The 22335-nt window shown below is 45.7% G+C and overlaps 1 protein-coding gene across 1 annotated transcript; it reads left to right on the top strand.

The window, feature by feature from the left end:
- Nucleotides 1-1210: 1210 nt before the first annotated feature.
- Nucleotides 1211-21331, top strand: KCNJ1 (potassium inwardly rectifying channel subfamily J member 1). Its single transcript, XM_065417193.1, is given in 3 exon segments — nt 1211-1238; nt 1241-1473; nt 20192-21331. Coding segments are annotated over 3 exon segments (1401 nt in total).
- The last annotated feature ends 1004 nt before the right edge of the window (nt 21332-22335 follow it).

Genomic DNA, 22335 nt, shown 5'->3' with positions numbered 1-22335 from the left:
ATGACAGCTTGTAGGGTGAGCTACAAAGTTTTTTTTTTTTTTTTACTCTGAATGTGTGCTCTTTTCTAGCCAAAGATGTTTTTATTTACCTAAATGTTTCTGTTTCCTGCTTGGTTTGTACCTTAGAATTATCAGGCACATCAAGATTGGTCTCTCTGGAGGACTTTCAGGGGGTATCGGGGAAGTTTATTGTGAGCTCCCACACCTTAATTGAATGGGCTGGAGCCTGGATTCTTTAACAGAGGCTTCTTTTCTCCAAAAATATGAATTAGTGACTGAAGTTAATGAGATGTTAGCAAAGAGCTGGTTCACTGCTTCATTATCCCAGTTTAATGCAGGTGTCACTCCGCTGGTTTCAAGAGTTATACTGGTTAAAATTGGGGTAACAGTTGTGAATCAGCCCCAGCGCGTGTCTAAAGATCACTTCCCTTCTCAGTGGCTCAAATTTTCACTCTTGGGTTTTTTTTAATGTTATTTCACTGGTTCTTCATTCACCATAGAGTCTTCCAGCCTAGACAAGACCTGAATTACAAATGTTCAAGCTGGCTCAGATGCGGGGATTCTAGTTCAAGTGAATATCTACTAGTTTTTACCATTGTGATCAAGTCTGCAGCCACTTCATGCACAGCAGGCCCAACAAATTCAGCAGGAAGCAGAGAAGTTCTGTGATGGTGAGAGAGATGGACTTGTCAAATAGCTCCTCTGGGGTTTGTCCTCTCTCCAAGCAGGTGGTTGACCACATGTTCTGCTCCAGCCTCCCAAAGCATCCTCTCATTGTGATGCACGTGCAGATGCTCCAGGGATGCAAGGCGTCTGAAATCTCTGTTCATGGGCTCCCAGATCCTGCCCTTTACCATGCTTCTTACACTGCTAATGGGGCCTTCTGCACTTGCAGAAAGATGCAGCTCCTGCCCCATTAGAATTATTATTGATAGTGCACAGAGCTTTACAGACAGCCCTACCCCAAGGTGCTTATCATCTAACTACCATGGAAATCATCCCTAGATACTACAATTTATCTGGACCACTGCCTCCTCCCCCTCACTCCCTGGTGTTCTACATCTCAGCAGTATTTATCTTGGCATCAATTCACTTAGTCCAGCCTCTAGTATTTAAGTGCAAACCCTGCATTCCTACCAGCAACAGGCTAACCTTGTTTTCAGAAACTTCCAAGGTGCTTATTGAGCTTTGACTTGCACGGACTAACCAGATGACCGTCCCTGGCCTTCAGACCCCGCTGAGGGGGGAGAATGAGGTAGGCGGGAGGAAAGAGGCTCTCATGCTTCATTTCCCCTGATTAAGTTACTTGCCAGTTTCCAGCTCCATCCAGATCTGTCGTTTGTCCTTGACCGTTTGAGGAGAGATGCAATTTACCATAGCCCTGGGAGTTCATGCTCATATTTCTTGACAACCAAGACGCCTGATGGAGCTGCCCTCTGTGCAAACCAGGTAGTCACTCCCACAAATACGCTGGTAAGTCCTGATATTCTGGGGCAACAGGGCAGCCCACAAGACTAAGTGTGATGGAGCCTATGGATCTGTCTGCGAGCTGATCACCTTTTGAGGTCGTAAAAGAACTCCCTAACTGAACAGCACCTTGCACCTGAACCTGCAAGATGTTGAGTGCCCCCTGCAGAATGCTGTGTGCAGCTTCAGGACTCTTGACTCCAATAGGAGTGGAGGGAACTCGGCAGCTTGTAGAAGGTGCTTAAGTTTTAGGTTTCCTTATGTGATGAGAAACAAAGGAACAACAAAGCAAAGCCCCCCCCCGCCCCCCCCCCCATGAGAGAACATTGTGTGTGCCACCCCCTGTCTCAGGGAAGGTGTGGTACAAGCATGTCCCTAATGCTTTCTGTATTGTGGCTCCATGCTGTCCACAAAACAGCCTGTGCTCACCAGTATAAATATTATTCATTTCAAAATATAGCCCCTTTTCTGGTTAGGAAAGCTGCCCATGAGCCCATCCTGGTCTTCAAAAGTAATTTGTTATTCAGAACAAACAATCTGGACAGTGAATGTTCAGACCCTGAGTGGCTCTTGGATTTGCTATTTGTATGTTATAGAACTGATTGTTCACATGCTATTGTTTCTGCTCCCTGATCAGATGACTGAAGGGTCCCCCCGCCCCCAAACAGAAGAACAATAAATATGAATTTTCGGATAAATTATCATTTGTGCAACTTTTGAGATTCATGGACATTTTCAAAGCTAATGGGTGGTCATTCAAATACTTGCAAAGAACAAATATGGGAGATAGAGGATCTTGTGCTTAAGATATTTGACTGGGACCCAGAAAATCTGGATTCATTTCCTGGTTCTGCCACAGACTTGAATTGTGTGTGAACTTGGACAAGTCTTTTACGGTAATATGTTCAAAAGCAAGTAAGAGACTTAGATGCCTAAGTCCCACTGATTTAGACTCTTAAATGCGGAAGTTTCATTTGAAACTGGGACTTAGGGGCTTGATCTCTACAGGCCACTTTTTAAAAGGGATTTAGGTGCCTAAATATGCAGCTAGGCCCTGATCTCAGTAATATGAATGATAAATATAATGTGATCATACTGAATCTAACTCAACCCTTTTATTTGTGAAAATATCTGCAACTCAGCTTACTATTAGTGCAGCTCTACAATCCCTTTCCCCCCAAACCATTGTGTATTCTCTTCTGTATTTGTTTTGCTGGGTGTTAAGATATTAGTTAGGGACACAGCAGATTTTCTTCCCTCTGGGGACTGTACAAGTTTGCGTTGAGATTGTAGACAAGGGTCTTTCTGTCTAGGTATTTTCATAGTGTCTGAGCACCACTAGAACTATGGCAGTTCCCAGACCAATAGTATTTTGCCTCTCCACAGCAACCTTCCATGTGAGGATCTCTGAGCCTTTTATAAGCAGTAATGAACATATCCTCCTAACTCCCCTGATGTAATTATTGCCATATTACAGATTGGAAAACTGAGGCACAGAAAAGAGAAGTGACTTGCTCAAGGTCACACAGAAAGTCTGTGGCAGAGTCAGCAATTGACTTCAGATCATGTGACTCCCAAGGCAATGCTTTATTGTTAGACTTTATTGTTCCCCAAGGCCTACAGGAAGATGCCTTCTTGCTAGAGGAAGATGTTTTTGTGTATGGGTTGAGACAGACCATGCTCAGTAAGTTTTTTGTTTGTTATGGAATAGCAAAGAAAAAAGCTGTGCTGGATATTGCTTGCTCACCTTGATAATAGGTCCAGTTATTTGGGTTTGATTTTCGAATGGGTTTGATTTCAAGTCAGCTGTAAAAATTCTGGAAATGAGCATATCAGGTCTTAGCATGGGAGAGATTTTAAAGCAGCCTACAGGGGCAAATCCATGCCTGGTAAAACTCAGTGGACTACAGCAAGGTTACACCAAGGATGAATTTGGCCATATATTTTTAAATTAAAATTGAGCAAGCACTTAATGTTGCTGCACAATGCACTAATAGCTACATCTGCTGTGGGGAATGCAAAGCATCTTTTTTGCATTCAGCTTGTTCATATGCCTCTTCACATCGATGACCCAGGTGACAGCTCAATAATTCACTCAATGCAAATTGAAAGCCAGGAATGTCTTGCAAGTCAATTACCCTGAGACAAATAATTAGGAATACAAAAGGTGTCTGAAGGACTGGAATGGAAGCGGCTCTGCTGGTGAAAATTTAACACACATTTCAAGAACAGTAGGGCCAAGTTCTGCATTTAGATCTGCACATAGCACTCCACTAGTCTTCAAAGGGAGTTGGGCAGGTGTACCTGAAAGCCCTTAAGAAACAGACACCAGACATATAAGCAGGGACACCCTGGATTCCGAGAGGGGTGAATTCCAGTGAATAATATTGATTTCCTGTAATAAAGACATTTGCTTCCTGGAGGAGGGGTGAAATTATAGAAGGCCAGGACAACAGATTAGACAGACATGGGCCTGTGAGGCTTAATTCATTAATAGTTTAGTACCCCATCCTGTCCTTTATTGTAGAGAAGAAACAGGATTTGGTTGTAACAAATAGCAAGGGGATTCTTTAATGAGGCTGCAGGATATAGATGGACCCTTTGGCTCACAGACTGACTATACCAGCCTGGGCTGCAGAAGGGGATGGCGTTTGCAGAAGTGCAGAGTACTTATCACCCCAGTTGAAGTCAGAAGTCTACACTTTGGAAATCAGGCTCTACTGTCACAACACAGGGTCTCCACATGTTCTGGCCTGGACTTAGCAGTCCTGGGAAGCACTGCTAACCATGCTACCTGCCCCTTATGAAAGGTACTATAGCAGTGCCAGCCACTATTCTCCTTGTCATGATGTGGATTAAAACAGTGATTCCCACAATTGGTGGTGAAGCAGAATTCAGAAGACAAAGAATAAGGGAAGACAAGTATAGAGTGTACAGGCAATAACTGAGTATGACAAATCAGGGGTCCTGGAAGCAGGACACAGATAAAGACTGCTCTGCTTTGGATTGTAATGCCAGCAGCTGAGTGGGTTGCTCCGAGACTCCCTACATATACTTGCAGGTGGGGCGCTGGAACCAGGGGCAGCTCTACGTTTTTTGCCGCCCCAAGCATGGCAGTCAGGCGGCTTTCGGCGGCACGCCTGTGGGCGGTCCGCGGTCACACGGATTTGGCAGCGTTTCTGCGGGTGATCTGCCGGTCCCGCGGCTTCGGCGTACCTGCCGCCGAATTACTGCCGAAACCACGGGACTGGCGGACCTCCCGCAGGCATGCCGCCGAAGGCCACCTGACTGCCGCCCTCTCAGCGACTGGCAGGCCGCCCCCCGCAGCTTGCCACCCCAGGCACGCGCTTGCTGCGCTGGTGCCTGGAGCCACCCCTGGCTGGAACATGAAAAGAAATCTTCCAACCTTCTGGCCCGCGATGCTCTTACTGTTGCATCTCAGTTGACTAAGTGGTCAAGGTGGAATTGTACAAATACAAGCCTAAGCTGCAGGTCGTGTAGAGGCGCGGTTGCAGGCCAATTTAGCAGAGGAAAGAAGCACAGAGATTTGTTGACAGGCAGCTGACAGGCTTTATCTTTGCATGGCATATTGTGGGCTTACGAATGTGCATGTTAGAGGGATGGAAAATTACTGAATTTAAAGGTGAAATAAGCTTTGCACTGTTACAACCTGAGCTTCTCTTGCCAAAAGGGACGGTCAGTCTTTGGGACCTTAGCAAAACCAGGGAACATTCCACAGAGGCTATGAGATAGTACATAATCTCTCAAGCCCCAGACACATGCTAAAGTGAGACCTAAAGAGGAAGAATTTGTATAGAAGAGAAAGGACCTAGAGTATCTGCAAATGAAAAGTGTGTATGTGTGTGTATATATGAGCATCTGTATGTCTTTGTATAACCACCTTTCAAGAATGAGGTGGATTAAGTTACTGTTATTTACAAGAGCAGTTGATGCTTGAACCATTGACCTAGTCACCTTTAGACTTACAGCAAGAAATAACTAGAGGCCATAAGCTCTTTTCCTAGATACTCACACTCATTCGGGTACCAGCTTTAACCTACTCTGACTTGGTCATGGTCAGTGACTTACAAATCATGTGACCAAGGAATTGAAAAGAATAGAATTAAGTTAAAAATGAAAACTACTTTGGTGGTTGTGGGATTTTTTGGGGGGGAGTGGGGAAGGGATGGGGAAAGGTCAATTAAAAAAAAATCAGCTCTCTGAGAGTGGTACTGGATGGAAATGTCAGCAATGGAGACGTGCTGGAAATTGGCCAGCACAATTCTAAATGTACCTCAAATGGGAAAGGCCAAGTTCTTCAGAAGGAGGTCATGAGAGGGATAGTCTGTGAGCAGGGCTGGATTTTCAATTAGGCACAGTAGGTACGTGCCTAGGGGCGCCGGCGTTCTAGGGGCACCTTACGTCTCTAAAACTGTGTGCAACACGAAGGTCAGCTGTAGACGAGGGGAGGGACGCTGAAGATGCTGTGTTTAAGGGTGCGTAAAGTGTAAATCCGGCCCAGCTGCTGAGGTTTCTGCCCCATGGGAAGCCATGTTCCTGGGCTAACGCAGTTTCAAGAACCAAAGGAAGAACTTGATGGCAACCCATTGTATGTTCAAAAGCATCAGTAGAGAGTCAGTGGATGGGGGGAGGGGGGAGATACAAAAAGTGAAGTAGCTAATAGGAAGAGCTATTAAGAAAAGAACTCTGCAGATTCATTTTGTGGGAACTCTGATGAGGATATCAGAAATCAACACAAAGGGGACTCAGAAACAATTGAAATATTACAGCTGAAGGTCAGAAATTGTGCTGTATTTAGCTATGTAATTAATGCGGTTTTCTGTGTACTGTGCCTTTAAAACTCTAAGGACTATTATTATTTAATTGTATTAACATCATGCCTAGGAGCCACAGTCATGGGCCATGACTCCCTTGTGCAAGGTGTTGTACGAACCCAGAACAAAAAGACAGACCTGACCCAAAGAGTCAGAGACAGGCAGCCATTTTATGCCTAGCTCAGTGCCATAGACTGACTCTGGAGACACACACTCACATAATGCCCTCAAGGTCAGACTTTTTTTACTCTCTTAATACAAAATAAAGGTATAAATGGCTGCCCTTTGTGTATGGAAAAATAAGAATTGCTTATATTTATAGAGCATCTTTGCTCTGAAGGATCCCAACCCACTCTAAATAGCTGGGTATAGAATTCATGCCACGGAGGTGAAACATGGTGATTGGTTAACAATGAACAACAGTACACATACCACTTAGTAATAAAACAATATGTTGCATCAAAAGCACTATACAGACATCAGTACTCCTTGCAGTATCACTGTGAGACAGCTAAATTATTATTATTCCCATTCGAGAGAGGGGGAACTTGAGACAGAAAAGTGATGGGATTATCCCAAGGCCACACAGCAAGTGAATGGTAGGGTTGGGTTTATAACGCAATAGTTACCTCCTCCCAGACCATTGCTTCTGGTAGCAGTTTAGGACAGGAAGTGAAGAAGAAAGATATATCCAGTTGAAACTGCAGGGTAAATTATAGAAAGCTGAATACAACTACTAAGGTACTTATATACCAGTGTCTGAGCACGTAGTCACCATCTTTAATGTGCTTTTCCTCACAACACCCCTATGAGGTAGGGCAGTGCTGGTATCACCCATTTTACAGGTGGGGAACTGAGGCAGAGACTCCTGCTCAAGGTCACAGAGGAAGTCAATAGCACAGCAGAGAACAGACCCCCTATCATTCAAGTCCTAGGCTAGAGCGCTATCCACAGAACAATTTCCCCTGCATAACACTAGCTAGGACTGCAGTGCTAATTCCTATACACTTGAGGACAGTGCCACATGATCTTTGCTAACCACAGAAGATCAGGACGGTGGATTTACAACTTAACAAAAAGAGGGTGACTGCAGCAGGATATGGCCCTTAAAACCACATGAGGGTACTTCCTTAATACTGATTCCGACTGGAGAATGTCATCTGTTGAGTTTCCAACCCAGGGCTACCCCTCAGCTTGCGAGCATGGAAAGGATCCCCAAGAAGGGGCCAGTAGCACTGTGGCTAATTCATGTCAGAAAGAGCTTCCGTTGTAAATATTCAGTAGTCGTATCAATACAGCCCAAGCACAGGCCTGCACAGCTAGAATATTGCAGCAGCTTTCAGAAGAGCTATTTGCAATGCAGCATAATGCAAGCTGGGCTCTCTCTGCTCTTCTGCTTCCTCAGTCTCAGACGGATGGACTATGACAGAACTCAGGGATTTAAAGAGTGTTGGGGGCCAAATCATGCCTGTGTGATTTGCTGAAGCACATGGTGTATGCTTGTGTGGCTGGGGAAGAAGGGGGAAGATACCTGCAGTTCCAAAGTGGTGCGAAGGGAGGCACTAGACTAGCAAGCGAGTGCTGAGCAGTGACACTTCTTACACCTCTATATTGGGTGTAGAATTGGCTAGGCTCAAAGAGCTGTCCTGGTGGTTCCTGGAGAAGTCTGCCTATCTGTGGCAATAGTAGCCTCTCCACTACCGTCCTCTTTGCAACCTGGAAGTGCAGAGAGCAATGTTATGGTTGCTTTGAGTATATGGTATGCTAGGGACTTCCTGCACTGTCTTGCACACCCCTACAGAGCAGCGATAACAGAGCCACACTTTTAAACCAATGCTCTGTACCCCCACCCCAGAGTTGGGTGCTTTTCAGCATTGGATGGAGTAACTGTACCAGTTTAGGTTCAAAGCACACTTTGGGATGAGAGGTTCTACGTGACTCTAAGCTTTTCTACGCATAGTAGCCCTGAACATTGGGGTACCTTGAGATTTGATGCTGAAGCAACCTCAACCATGTCACTGTACTCTGAGAAGCAATGGTCTCAGGCAGTGGCTGTTTTCTAGCTGTGTCAGGCCAGCTGCCTCTCAGCCCTGTTTCTGTAGGAAACAGTTTCTGTAGGAAGCCCTCTCAGGGTATGTGTATGCAGCAATTAAACATCCGTGGCTGGTCTGTGTCAGCTGACTCAGACTTGTCGGGCTCAGGCTGCGGGGCTGTAAAATTGCCCTGTAGAAGTTCGGGCTGGAACCCGGGCTCTGGAACTCGGGGTCTGACTGGAACCCTCCTGCCTCGTGGGGTCTCGAATGTCTATGTTGCAATTTACAGCTCTGTAGCCTAAGTCCCACCAGCCCAAGTCAGCTGACATAGGCCAGCCAGGGTGTTTAATTGCTGTGTAGATATACCCTCAGTGCACTGAGCCAGCCACTGAGACGTGACTTTGGTCAGTTCTGCAGTACCAAATTTTGGATTAATGATTCACTCTTAATACTTCAGAGAAGTAAAAATAAATAAAAAGGGAGACGCACCAGACTCATGTGACCTGCACTTTGTGCATTTCCCTCCTGACTTTAATCATTAGCATTTTATGTGGGCTGTACCGGCCCATCCCCCTCCATCCCCAATTCTCACTGAGTTCTTGGGTTATTTGTGACTTCTGTTCTCAGTTACACAGGGGAGAGTCCTCCAGTTTCAGAGTCTTTCCCCCCATCTCTTCGTCTTGGCTGTGGTGCCTTTTCCTAGCAACATGGAGATGAAGAGACTAGAGATGGTTAGAAAAGGTGCCCCCCCCCCACACACAGAAGAGGTCTATGAAAAGGAAAAAAAATATTGATGTTTTCCATGGAAAAGTGACTTTTCAGCAAAAAGTCAAAAACTGAAATATTTTGATTTGGAAATGCTGCCATGGTGCCTCCTGGGAGGTGTAGTTCAGGTGCCTCATATTCCCATTCTCTATAAGCTAGGCTCCTTGCCGGACTACATCACTCATGATGCACCACAGTCTCCCACTATGGGAGTCTCTGGCCAGGTGCATCATGGGAGGTGTAATCTGGCTGGGGAGACCAGATCATAGAGGCGAATGGGGACATGAAGAAATCAAACTACAACTCCCAGGAGGCATCATGGTAGGATAGCAGAATCAAAAAATTTTTTGGCTAAAATATTTTGTTTTCAGGCATTTGTTTTTTTAAATGAAGATTTGAAATTTCCCATATAAAGCAGGTACTTTGTGAAAAAAGTGTTTGGTTAAAAAAATTTCTGTTAAGAAAGTTTAGATGGAAAATTTTCAGCCAACCCCAGAGGAGACACTTCAGTACAGTAGGTGAGTGCATAATCAATCACCTCAGGCTCCAGCACCGCTAGAAAAAATAAAATCTAGTCACTTAATTAAACTGAAGCACTCTGTTCATTGTATCACACTGAAACAAATGTTCTCAAAGTGTATCCTCTTTTGCTGGTTCCTTTATGTTTCTAAACTGATAAGGGACACAGCAACTCATATGGACTTCAGTGTGGCCAGGGAATTAATTTAGCCTCATGTGTAATAACAAACAATGGAACCCCTTTATCGGCAATGACACCATCCTTACTGAAGAATACTAGCAAATGATTGTCTAGACAGAGCCATAAGGAGATGATAAAGGACCAGCCATCTCTAGGAGCCCACACAGATCTCTCTTCTCCCTGTGGGACACAGAGGAGAAAGGAATGCCACCATCTATAAATGGCCTCCAGCTCCGGAGTGGTCTGCAGCTGTGAGAAGTGTCAAATTCTGTCCATTTGGTTCCAGTCATTAAGCTGCCACTTCTAATGAATGCAGTTATTGCATTTACTTTGTGTTGCAGTATTCACAGCAAGAAGATTCATTACTAATAACTGTAATAGTCTTACTGCTGTAGACCATTTATACATACATCTGCATCTATGCATTTTAATCTGAGGCTCTGCATAAGCATTCCTAGCTGGAATCTCCATTATTATGGCATTTTTTTGCATGTATCCATTTGGCAGCTTTCTTGTGAATGAATTATTCCTTTAGTTAGGCTGCAGATTTTCCCTGCCAAAGCCGGTCTCCTCAACCAATACACACTGGGCATATTATGAATTGCAAATCCTCATATTGTTCAGCTCATATCCTCATGTTGCTCAGCAGGAGAGAAATCAGGGAAGCAAACCAGCATGATGTTTTTAAAGTTATGTATGTAAATAGCAAGGAATGATGGTCTAGTAAGTACTAGGCTGGGACACAGGACACCTAGGTTCCAAGCTTTGCCACACACTCTCTGTATGACCTTGGGCAAATCATTTAACCACTGTGAGCTTCAGTTCCCTATCCATAAAATAAAGATAATATATTTCTCCCATCCGTTGTCTCACCTATTTAGATTATGAGATCTGTGGGGCACTGACTGTCTCTTACCATATGTTTGTTCAGGGCCAAGTACAATGAGGCGTGTAGGTGTCAGTGTAGTAATAAAAATAACGTAAGAAGAAAACTTGGAACCTCAAAAACTGTGCTTCTTTTTAAAAACCCTTTCCCAAAAAGGTACATGCATGAATTTACAGTAATGTCCGCTTGAATGAGGATGAAGGCATTGTACTTTAATATAGACTTTCATCCCCGGATCTCAAAGTACTTTACAAATATCAGTCAGCCCAGCCTCCTACTTCACATGGGGTGTTGTGAAAGTATTTTAATCCCTGTTTTACAGAAGAAGAAACTGAGGCACAGATAGTTTAAGTGGCTTGCCTCAGGGCACACAGTAAGTCAGTGGCAGAACTGAGACTAGAAACCAGGTGCCCTGGCTTCCGGTCCTCTGTTCTTGCCATTGAACTCCCACAGATGATGGGATCATGGATTTCTAGTAGTTAGAGATGGAAGATGCCTGCGATAAAGAAAATGGTTTATATTTTTAGTGGATGTTTCATCCAGGAGGATGCTTTACAAACCAATATGAAAGCTATGTATAGGAATCACTTCACCCACTACAGAAGTGCAGCATCACTGGAATGGAAAGGGGCAGCTCTTCAACAGCTCACAGCAACACTCCATGACAGAGTGAGGGCAAGGCAGGGAATAAAGAGCATTGCTGTGTCCATCTGAAACCACAAGGGAATTTAGGCTGGCAGAATGTAATCACCCAAACTGGAATTGGGCCAGGACTCCTGGCTTAGCAGGCTGAGCTGAACTGATGGATCACATTGCCCAGGCAGAACTAGCATCTCTCTCAACACTAAGGAGGTAATGCCACTGCACCGATGGTGTTGGGAGTCACGGTCATGAACAAATGCTTAATGGTGATGCTGCTGCTGAGCTGGCACTCCAGCAAGCTTTCTGCTGGGTCCTTCGGGCATGGCGGGGAGCATGGCTGGAACAGGAGACAGCAGCTTTTCCAACATTTGCAAGTTTTCAAGACATGCTCCATCTATCCATGTAGGGCTCAACTGGGTCTCATATGGACAGGGAGCTCCTCACACCCCAATTCCTGAGTGTGACATGAGCTCCCTGCCATGAGTGTTCAGCTTCCTCTCACAGGCTCAATTGGGCCCCAACGCTATGGGCATGCACTATCCTTTCTGGTGGCCATGTGGTCCTCTTTGGTGCTGGCCTAGACCATTCATCCATGGAGCCTCTCGGGTTCCTCTGCACATACACCATTCTCAGTGTCCCTACCTTGCGCATACATCATCCATCCAGAGGGTCACTCAAGTGACTCTGTGTGGACACATACCATCCACAGGACTTTCCAGCCCACACTGCCAAGGTCATCCCTATTCCATCCGCAGGGGCACTGCAGTCCAGCCTGTGCCATTCAACTACAGGGCCACACACACACGAACCATCCCAAGGTCCATTCGAGCCCTGCTGCTGGGGCCAGACACCAGCTATCCATGGGACTTCCAGGACCTGATTGGTGTCACCTCAGCCAACCCCGGGGCACACAAGTCAGACAGGAAAGATTTAGCAAGAGGAGCCCCTCTGTAATACTGTATTTTAAGCTATAATCCCCCCCACTTCCTGCTCCATTTCAACCCTTGATTAAGCTGCGACACTAATGCTAACTAGGTTCCCAAGCCTGAAAACTCAAATCCTGATCTGAAATTCAGATGCACCCAAAAGTACAGCAGAGGACTTTGAATCTGGGATTTAAGTCCAGCACAGAGCTAAGAGTCAGTTGGAGAATTCATATCCGGAGCTGGGATGGTATCACACCCCAACATAGTTTGGGGTTGGGGGCGTAGAAGGTCCAGGTTGCAGGTTTTTGTTTGAAGTTACCACTATGGATGTAGCCCAACAGGCTATTTTAGGCATGATTTATATTCTTACTGTACTTGTATTTGTTTCAGCACAGGGCCACCTCACTCTGGCAGCCCTGATATGCTTGTAAAACTTGTGATCTAAGCGGCAGGTGGAGTGGGGAAGATGTTGTAACAGTTAACGTGCTGCAACAGGCAAATTCCTAGGCTTCCCTGGACAGCAAGCCAAGAGAAAACGTGCCGTACCTTCCGAGGGTCTCACAGCCATCTAGCATTTACTCCCTGGCAATGGCAACTGGGGGACAATGCACAACCTGCTCTGCTTCTGAATCTCATAAGCATTTTTTAATAAAAAGGATTTTGGAAGGAATTAGGACACGGGTATTTGGCATAGTTTCTTCAGAGCATGTTCAGCAAAGGAAAAACAATAGACAGAAGGGGGCGAAAAAAAAGAAATGTTTTTGGAAAGATAAGACCAAGGCTGCAAAGAATAATCCCTTAACTCTGTATCCCCCTTATTCTCCCTAAGCTTCCTAGAACTTCATTGGAGCCCCTCACAAAGGTATGTTTTGCCAAGAACCTCAGTGAGTTTTGTTGTCCATTTTAGATCTCCCCCCCCCCCCCCGATGGCTAGATTTTGCCACCCTTTCTCACATGGAATAGTACGTTTCTCTGGATGAAGTTGAAACCGGGGGTATGGTACTCCCAATGCGAGACTGGGTGGTAGTAGGACCCATCCAAAGGTGTTTAAAGGGCTACAGGTTTTCCTTCTAAGATCTGAACTAAACTTACCAGCCCCCAAATCTTTTCCCTTGTCTTCAGTCATGATTCTGCTAAATTGCTGCACGTGGGTCAGATTAAAGCCGTTTCCTTGGATTAGCATGCTCTGCATGCAATGCTGTATGGAGGATTTACCCAGAAAACAATTAAAGTGCCAGCCACCCTGAAATCAACAACAACAATTAAAAAAACAAACAAACAAGGGGAGGAACATTCAGTAACATTTCTGGGCGCACTGAAGAACTCCAGCTGGTATGTAGAGATCAGTTACCTGCTTGTGAGTGGGCAGGACTTCAGGGAAAAGAAGGGGGGTGGAAGAAGTATCTGTAATAGCAACAGAGGGTTGGAAGAAAGCCATACCATTCTGGGCATTTGTCAGAGATCCTAGATGGAGGGAGGGAGGGATGGAGGAAGAGATTGGCAATTAATCCAGAGATCAGGAACCTTAATTCATAGAAATATAAAGGTTTCTGCTTATTACACTCATCAAGTGTAACATGAAACCAGAGCAACACTGTGGAGCTTTCTGATTCCTTGGGAGCTAACTACCTGAGGGGTCTACATAGTGTGATGGGGTTTGTATTTTTTAAATACCCCATTGTTTAAGAGGCCAGGTGATGCGGTGCACCTTCTACAGGCATTTTATGTTCTGGGAACAGACAGAAACTTCACTGATTAGAGCAACAAGGACTTCCCATGCAATGAATAGAAAGCCGACAATATTTCCACATGATCTGCCCAAGCAGTAAATATGCCCTGGTAAATATTAGCTAAGACAGACTTGGGTTACTAGTTGCTGATTTAAACCAAAGGGACCTTGAGAACCCTGTATATTATACAACATGCTTTACATAAGCTTCTCTAGATGAACTATGACATATACTTGCAATGTACTTATAGAGAAGGGAACATTAGCTCTTGCTGAAGCAAATCAGTGCACGCAAGTTGTGTGTGGGAGTGAAAAGGTTTGTTGAAGGGTGAATTCCTTTGTCACCTTTCTTAGACAAGGGTGTAATTCTTCAGGCTGTTTGATCTACTTGGGATTGCTTGAGCTAGATTTGTAAAACAGTCCTAAAATCGTACACATTCCCATAACGGATTCAGGCAAAGGAATTTTGGGATTTATTTTCCAGGCTTTGATTCTAAAACAGAGAATATAGTCTGATGAGGTTACTCATTACTTCTTACATGCTCATTCTGTTGAATTGAGGGCCCGATCCTGTTCGCTGGTCAAATTCCCACTGGTTTCAATAGAAGCAGGATCTTGCCCTTTATATGTTCTTTGGTGGCTATTTATGTAACATCCCACGGTGTGGTCTGACTGTAGGATCTAAATCCAGGACCTTCAATACAGACTTCTACCACCTGAGTTAAAGGACTACATCCTTTAGCTAGGAGTGGTAGCAGGTGGGTATCTGCTATGGCTCAGCCATATAAAGTGTGTGTGTGTGTGTGTGTGTGTGTGTGTGTGTGTAAGTAAAACAGACCTTGAACAGTGAGTAATACCAGGCTATTTTGCAAACCCAGTAAGTGCTGATTAGTGGACACCTGCAATCACAATGCCACAGCGCAGTGTTCTCACAAACAAGAGCCAGAGATGGGGGATAGTAATGAGATTTCAAGGCACATGTTTCTGGGCAGAAGAAGAGCAGCAAAAAAAAAAAAAGACGTATTTATTGGGAAACTACCAGGAATGGCCTGTTGCACAGGAACCTTTTCTTTTTGTTCAAGCTGGTATTTTAACATGAACGCATTAAAAGCATCCAAGGGAAATAAAACTGGAGGAGAGCTTGGAAAGTGACCTTGTTTCCTCTTCCCCAGTTGAAGTCTGTTTAAAATTTAACCTGCTTTGGTACCTTCCCCAGCCAATTAATTCAGCAGCAGAAGTTTCAAACAATAAAAAAGCTACTTTAGTTCTGTTCCTGTTTTAACAGGAATAGGGGGGCATCCATAGAAGGAATGCAGCCATGTGAGACACAGCGGCACGTCCATCATCAGGGGCTAGGGATATGAACTGGGCTGCAGAGGATGCCTTTTGCTGACAGCTTTGCAAGATGGAATTGATTTGTATTTTTTCCATTTTTGATTTTCTTTAATGTGTTTTTCCATTTACTGTTGTTTAGTCTAAGGCACTTCCATTACCCTCCTCACCGTACTATCTGAGCACCTCACACTGATGTATTTAACCTCCCTCACACTTCTGTGAGATAGGGAAGTGCTAGCATCCCCATTTCACAGATGGGGAACTGAGGCACAAAGCGACTAAGGGTTGCTAGATTGCAATCGGGGGTGGGGGGGCAGGGCCGGTTATTGCATCTCATGTAGACATATCCCAGCTAGCTTTAATTTGAGTAATTACCCAGGGTTCCAGGTGGGCTTGTTTAGCCCATGCTGATGGGCACAGTACTCCAGTTCCTGAGCTAGCTAGATTGGATATGTCTCCCTGAGCTCCAGTCACACACTAAGTGACTTGCCTAAGGACACATAGGAAGTCTATGGCAGATCAGTGAATTGAACCTGGGTCTACTTGGTTCCAGGCTAGTTCCCTAACCACTAGGCCACCCTTCTCCTTTCTGCAGCCTCTCTTTATCACTATATATTGGTAGCGGCAGCTACATCATGCATACCAATGCTAGGTCACAGAATTATAATTCATCAGCTTTGGCAGCATATTTTGGGGGTATTTCCCCCCAAGAGCCATAATTTAGGGCGTTTCCAGCTGCTAGCTCTCATTAAAATAAACTAAAAATACATTAACAACTTTCTTTCCTACAGAATCAATTGCTTTAGTTGTCACAGGGTTGTTGAGTGATGATGTGGAATGGGAGGGGCAGTGTCCATGAGACAATTTATTAACATGTAGCCCATTTTATGGGAGTTTGCAAACCCAGGTATATATAAAAGGGCCAAATTATGGCTCCTGGAGGAAATGCCCCAAAATACGCTGCCAAAGCAGTGTTAAGTGCACCCATATTCTAGCTGGCAGAAGGCCCAAGAAAAGCCACTCATGACCTCAGGTCTGCCCCCCAGCAATTCCGGGCCCCAGGGCAGAACAGTCAATGGGCCCCCAGGCACGCACAAGCCATGCCCACGCGGATGCGGTCCGCCTGACATTTGGGCGGTGCTGTGCCTGCGCTGGCTGGTGCCCAGCGAGCTGCTGGCTGCACTGCTGGGCGCGCTCTTGTAGCATGGCCAGGGCTTTCACATGCCCACCCGGTAGGGTTGCCAACTGTCTAATCGTGCAAACTCAATGACCTTTGCCCCGCCCCTGCCCTGCCCCTTCCCTGAGACCACACCTCTGTCTCGCCTCTTTCCGGGGCCCCGCCCCCTGCTCACTCTATCCCCCCTCCCTACATTGCTTGCTCTCCTCCACCCTCACTCACTTTCACCAGGCTGCAACAGGGGGTTGGGGTGCGGGAGGGAGTGTGGGGTGCAGGCTCTGGGAGGGAGTTTGGGTGCGGGGTGCAGGCTCTAGGCTGGGGGTTGGGGTGCAGGAATGGGACGGGGGGGCAGCGCTTACCTCGGGCAGCTCCCAAAAGTGACCGGCACACCCCTCTGGCAGCAGCTCCTAGGTGGGAGGCCCTGGGGGTTTCCACGCACTGCTGCCTGCAGGCACCACCCCCGCAGCTCCCATTGGCCACAGTTCCCAGCCAATAGACGCTGCAGAGTCAACACTCGGGGCAGGGGCAGCATGTGGAGACCCCGTCCCCAGGATCTGCAGGAACTGGCTGGCCACTTCCGGGAGCGGTGTGGCGCAAGGGCGGGCAGGAAGCTTGCCTTAGCCCCACTGCACTGACGGTGGTGGAGGCCCCAGGCCCTTTTAAATCACCCAGGCCCCTGGGCAATTGCCCCCTATGCCTCCCCTGTTGGTGGGCCTGCATGACCCCACCCTGATTATTCCTAATAGGAGCACAAATAACATGGGTGTAGGTGTGTGTACATGTAGGTGACATTACAGAGCCAGACTTGCAGACCACAATCCATCCTCTGTGCTATACTCTCTCATCCCCTGCATGGCTCGTACAGCAGATAGCCTGTGCGGTGGCCATTTCAGTAGGTAAGAGGCTAGAATTGCTGATGGGATTCTGTGCTACCAGCCAGAATTTGGGCCAGGGAAAGACAGCCACAGATTAGGCACTAAAATAATGTTATATCTAAGGATCATTCAGAGACCCAGTTCATCTCCTTTCCAAACCACAGCACACGAGAGGTGAAAGACCTAATATAATAGCCTAAGGCGCCTCTCCCTCCTTAACCATCAGTCAACTGCCTTCATTAAAGAGCTGCTCCTGCTCCTCTTAAAGCCAATGATGAAATTCCCTCTGAGTTCAGAGAGAACAAGACTGAGTGCTAAGGAGCCGAAATGTGACTTTAGCTGTTTTGTCCCCCAACAGAGATCAGAGGTGCAGACATCTGTCACGGGGTGCTCCACTCACCTCTAGTCTGGTGCCTCCTCCTGGTCACTCTGGGGATTAGTTCCTGAGGTCAATGCTTCTGTCCACAATTTGGACGCCATCACTCCAACTCAGGTCTGCAGCTCCTCTTGCTCCAGGACCTTCAGTGCTTCCTTTGTGCCTCAGCCCGCCAGCCAGGTCACTCAGCATTCCACCTTCCAGGGTTCAGTCCATCAGCAGTCCTAGGCACTCAGTCCATTTGCTGCCCTCAGTGGCTGGTAGGGGAACCTGGGCCTGCCTTTTGCTCCGAGTTCTAGTCCAGGGACGCTCAACTCAGCAGTTCTGGGCTTTCCTCTCCCAGCCCTCACTGCTCCTTCCCTGGACTGCTGCCTACCACATCCAGCTCCCCTTCTCTCTCTGGGTGTCCCAGCTCCAAGAACCTTTTCCCCAGGGACTGACTGCTGCCTGCCTTCCTGCAGTCTTCCGAAGCACTCCTCCCTCTTCCCAGGAAGCAACTGCCCTCACTCAGCAGCAGTCTAGTCTGTAGCCCACTTTACAGGCCCTGCCTGTTTCTGCACAGGTGAGCCTGTTCTCTTATAGCTGCCTCCAGCCAAAAGCTCCCTAATTTGCAGCCTAATTAGCTGATTGGGCCCACCTGGCCCAATTTGGCTCTTGCAGGGCTAGTGTGGGTATCTCCCCCCATCACAACATCTCAGACTCCAGTGGTTTTTTTGGGGGAGGGTTTAATGTCATTTTCTGTTGGGTGTCTGATTTGATGCCAGTGATGGTGAGGGCTGTAGAACAATGTGGAACACAAGCTCTGCCTAAGCACACCCATCCTGACTTGCTTCACCATGCAGTGGTTCCAGCCCTGGGCTCTGCCAAATGCCCCTCAGTCCTGAGTCTGATCTGCACCATTCCTACTATTCCAGGGCTGGGTATCTCTAAAACAGACGGTCAGTCATGCAGGTTCCAGCCCTCTGAAATACACACATCTCTACACAGTTGGGGACCCAATGTCCTCAAAAGATGCAGTAAAGTTAAACTCGGAACAGCCAGTGAATCACCAGCGAGAGCATTTCCCGCAGGGCCTCACTTTTTATTTTAATTTATTTTAGTTGTTTTTAAGCTGAAACTCTTTGGCCCCAGGATACATGATTAGAGCATGAAATGAAACTTGGCCATGTGAGAAGAATGTGGTCCAACAAAGGCTGAGTACATGTACATACTGTACACTCTCATGATGGGTTAGTGTGGCCTGTTAGTCTAATATGTCCTCTCTCTGGGGAACTACATCTCACATTTGCAGGGGGACTGGCTAGCGGATCAAATAAGTCTTTTTGTCACAAGCCAAAATAACTCCCTGAATCAGAACATCCTTGAATTTTGGGGCGATTCAAAATCTGAACCCAGATCTGCATATGGATTTTGCAGCTAGTCCCTAGCTCTATAATGGGCTGAATCAAAACTCCACATCTAGTTCTGAAGAGGTTCCAAACCCAGACCCAAATTTTGCAGTTTGAACCCATCTCTACTATTTTCCCATCAGTGACTCTCATATTTCATGTCCCTCTTATTAGTGTTTGCCAGTCACAGGGAACCAAATGAGCAAGAAGACAGAGGAAGGAGGCCAGAATCTGGCTTTTTATTTTTAGCAGTACCTCTTGGGAAGGCAGAAAACTCCCCTTCCCTTCCAGTTTTGTCATTTCTTATTAATGATGGGCCTGAACCAAAACACAAATTGGACTGTGGGAGAGTTTGAAACCTGAAGCTGGATCTGAGATTTGCACTCAGGTAGCAGAGCAATGGGCATATTAACAATAACTAAATGGACATTCAGATCTCACATTGCTAGTATAGGTCCTTCTCCAACTTTCCCCCTACCCTCCCAATGTTCATTATTCATTTCACATTCCCTCTTCTTCTAATGCTGATACATAAAGATACAAATTGCTAAGACTGGCCCCTCTATCTTTTTAGCAGCTGAATGAAAATCCCCATATCCAAACTTTGCAGTTTCTGAAAACCAGGCCCCTTTAAGGTGTCTTGAATTGTGCACCTAAACTCACTAGTCACTTTTGAAAATTATGACCATTGTATGACCTTGGAAAAATCATCTAACTTCTCTGTGCCTCACGTTTTTTCATCTGAGAGTGAGGAATACTAATACTCAGCTGCTTCATAGGGGGTTGTGAGATTTAATTCATTCATGTTTGCAAAGCTTATTGAGCAAACTGCTATTATTATTTTTCACTGGAATGCTCCTTGGGGCAAGAACACATTTGTTTCCTTATATATGAATTGGAATCCTTCCCAAATGGCCAAAGGCCAATGTGCTAATGTCATAACTTTTCATAAGCAAGTCAGCATCTTAAGTCTTGTACAGGAGTCATTCCTCTCTCTCCAACTGTAAATAAAACCATCACCTGCCATAATGTTTATAAAATGTTGTTCTTTGTCCAGACTACTTTGTCGATAGAGGGAATGTTCAAATACTTCCGGAAGCGCTTTGCCAGCCATCTGACGGAACGCAGTCGCCGAAGAGCAAGGCTGGTATCTAAAGATGGAAGGTGTAACATAGAGTTTGGGAACGTGGAAGAACAGTCACGGTTTGTCTTCTTGGTTGATATATGGACCACCATCCTGGACCTAAGATGGAGATACAAGATGACCATCTTCATCTCAGCATTCTTAGGCAGTTGGTTCCTATTTGGTCTCCTTTGGTACGTTGTGGCATATATACATAAAGATCTTCCTGAATTCAGTCCTTCGATAAACCACACCCCATGTGTGGAGAACATAAACGGCTTGACCTCTGCTTTCCTGTTCTCCCTGGAAACCCAGGTTACCATTGGCTATGGCTTCCGGTGTGTCACAGAGCAGTGTGCCACTGCCATTTTTCTGCTGATCTTCCAGTCTATTCTTGGGGTCATCATCAACTCTTTCATGTGCGGTGCTATCTTGGCCAAGATTTCGAGGTCCAAGAAACGGGCCAAGACCATCACCTTCAGCAAGAATGCTGTCATTAGCAAACGAGGCGGCAAGCTGTGCCTCCTTATCCGGGTGGCCAACCTTAGGAAGAGTCTACTGATTGGGAGCCACATCTATGGGAAGCTTCTGAAGACGACCATCACTCCAGAAGGAGAGACTATCATCTTGGACCAGGTCAACATAGACTTTGTGGTGGATGCTGGCAATGAGAACCTCTTCTTCATCTCCCCCTTAACTATTTACCACGTCATTGATAGGACCAGCCCGTTCTTCCACATGTCAGTGGAAACCATCCTCCAGCAGGATTTTGAGCTAGTGGTATTTTTAGATGGCACAGTGGAAGCCACTAGTGCTACCTGTCAGGTCAGGACATCCTATATCCCAGAGGAGGTACTCTGGGGCTACCGCTTTGCTCCCATCGTGTCCAAGACCAAGGAAGGGAAGTATAGAGTAGACTTCCACAACTTCAGCAAGACTGTGGAAGTAGAGACTCCTCACTGTGCCTTTTGCCTCTACAATGAGAAGGATGCTAAAGCCAAGGCAAAGAGAGGTTACGACAACCCTGGCTTCATCCTATCAGAAGTCAATGAAACCAGCGACACAAAAATGTAGCTCTGTATGCTCATGGGACTGGGGCATTTTTTATCGTAACACAAACTCAATACGGAGATGCCCAATAACCTAGTAGCGCAGAAGAAAAACGAACAGGGCTGTTTTGACATGAAAATAGCTCCTGATTTCTCAAAAGAATTAAATCAAATCAGACCACCACACCAGTGATCTCCGGGAGGCTATTTAACTGCACTATATATATATATATATATATATATATATATATATATATATATATATATATATATATATATTTTCATAGAATGTATATTTTTATACCTATGGGATGTTCATTTAAGCTGCTAAATTGGAATGTCCGACTCACTCAATGAAGTTCCCAGATGCATTTGAGCCATAAGCAAGTCTGACAACATGCCTTAAAAGAAGAGACATGGGGAGGGCTCCAGATATGCTGAAGAGGAGCAGTTCTTGGGATGAAATGTGAAAAGAAGAGATAACAGGTAAAAAATCGTCAAAAGCGCCTAAAGGTACAGCTACAATCCCACCTGACTCCCTAGTTACGTACTAGGGCAGGTGGGATTATTCAAGCAGAATTAATGCATGTACATCTACCCAAGCTGGTAATTACACCAGCTGCTGTGTAGACATATCCTAAGTGACATAGGAGCCTAAACTCCATTTTCATAATTGAAATAAATGAAAGTTAGGTGCCTAAATACTTTTGAAGATCTGGGCCATAGAGCCTACATCTCACTGATTTTCTCCTAGTAGCCTAAGTCACTTTTGAAAATGGGAAACAGGTTCCTAAGTCACTTAGATCCTGGGGTCAAATTTTCAAAAGAACCTCTTCTTTCTTTCTCTGTTCAACTCCTGTTAATCTATTGCTAGAAGTCTAAATAATAAGATGGGTGAACTAGAGTGCCTTGTGATAAAGGAGGATATTGATATAATAGGCATCACAGAAACCTGGTGGACTGAGAGCAATCAATGGGACACAATCATTCCGGGGTACAAAATATATCGGAAGGACAGAACAGGTCGTG

This window comes from Emys orbicularis, chromosome 15 (assembly GCF_028017835.1).
Source record: "Emys orbicularis isolate rEmyOrb1 chromosome 15, rEmyOrb1.hap1, whole genome shotgun sequence".
In the NCBI taxonomy this organism is placed as follows: domain Eukaryota; kingdom Metazoa; phylum Chordata; order Testudines; family Emydidae; genus Emys; species Emys orbicularis.
This window is presented reverse-complemented; position numbering and strand designations above follow the sequence as displayed.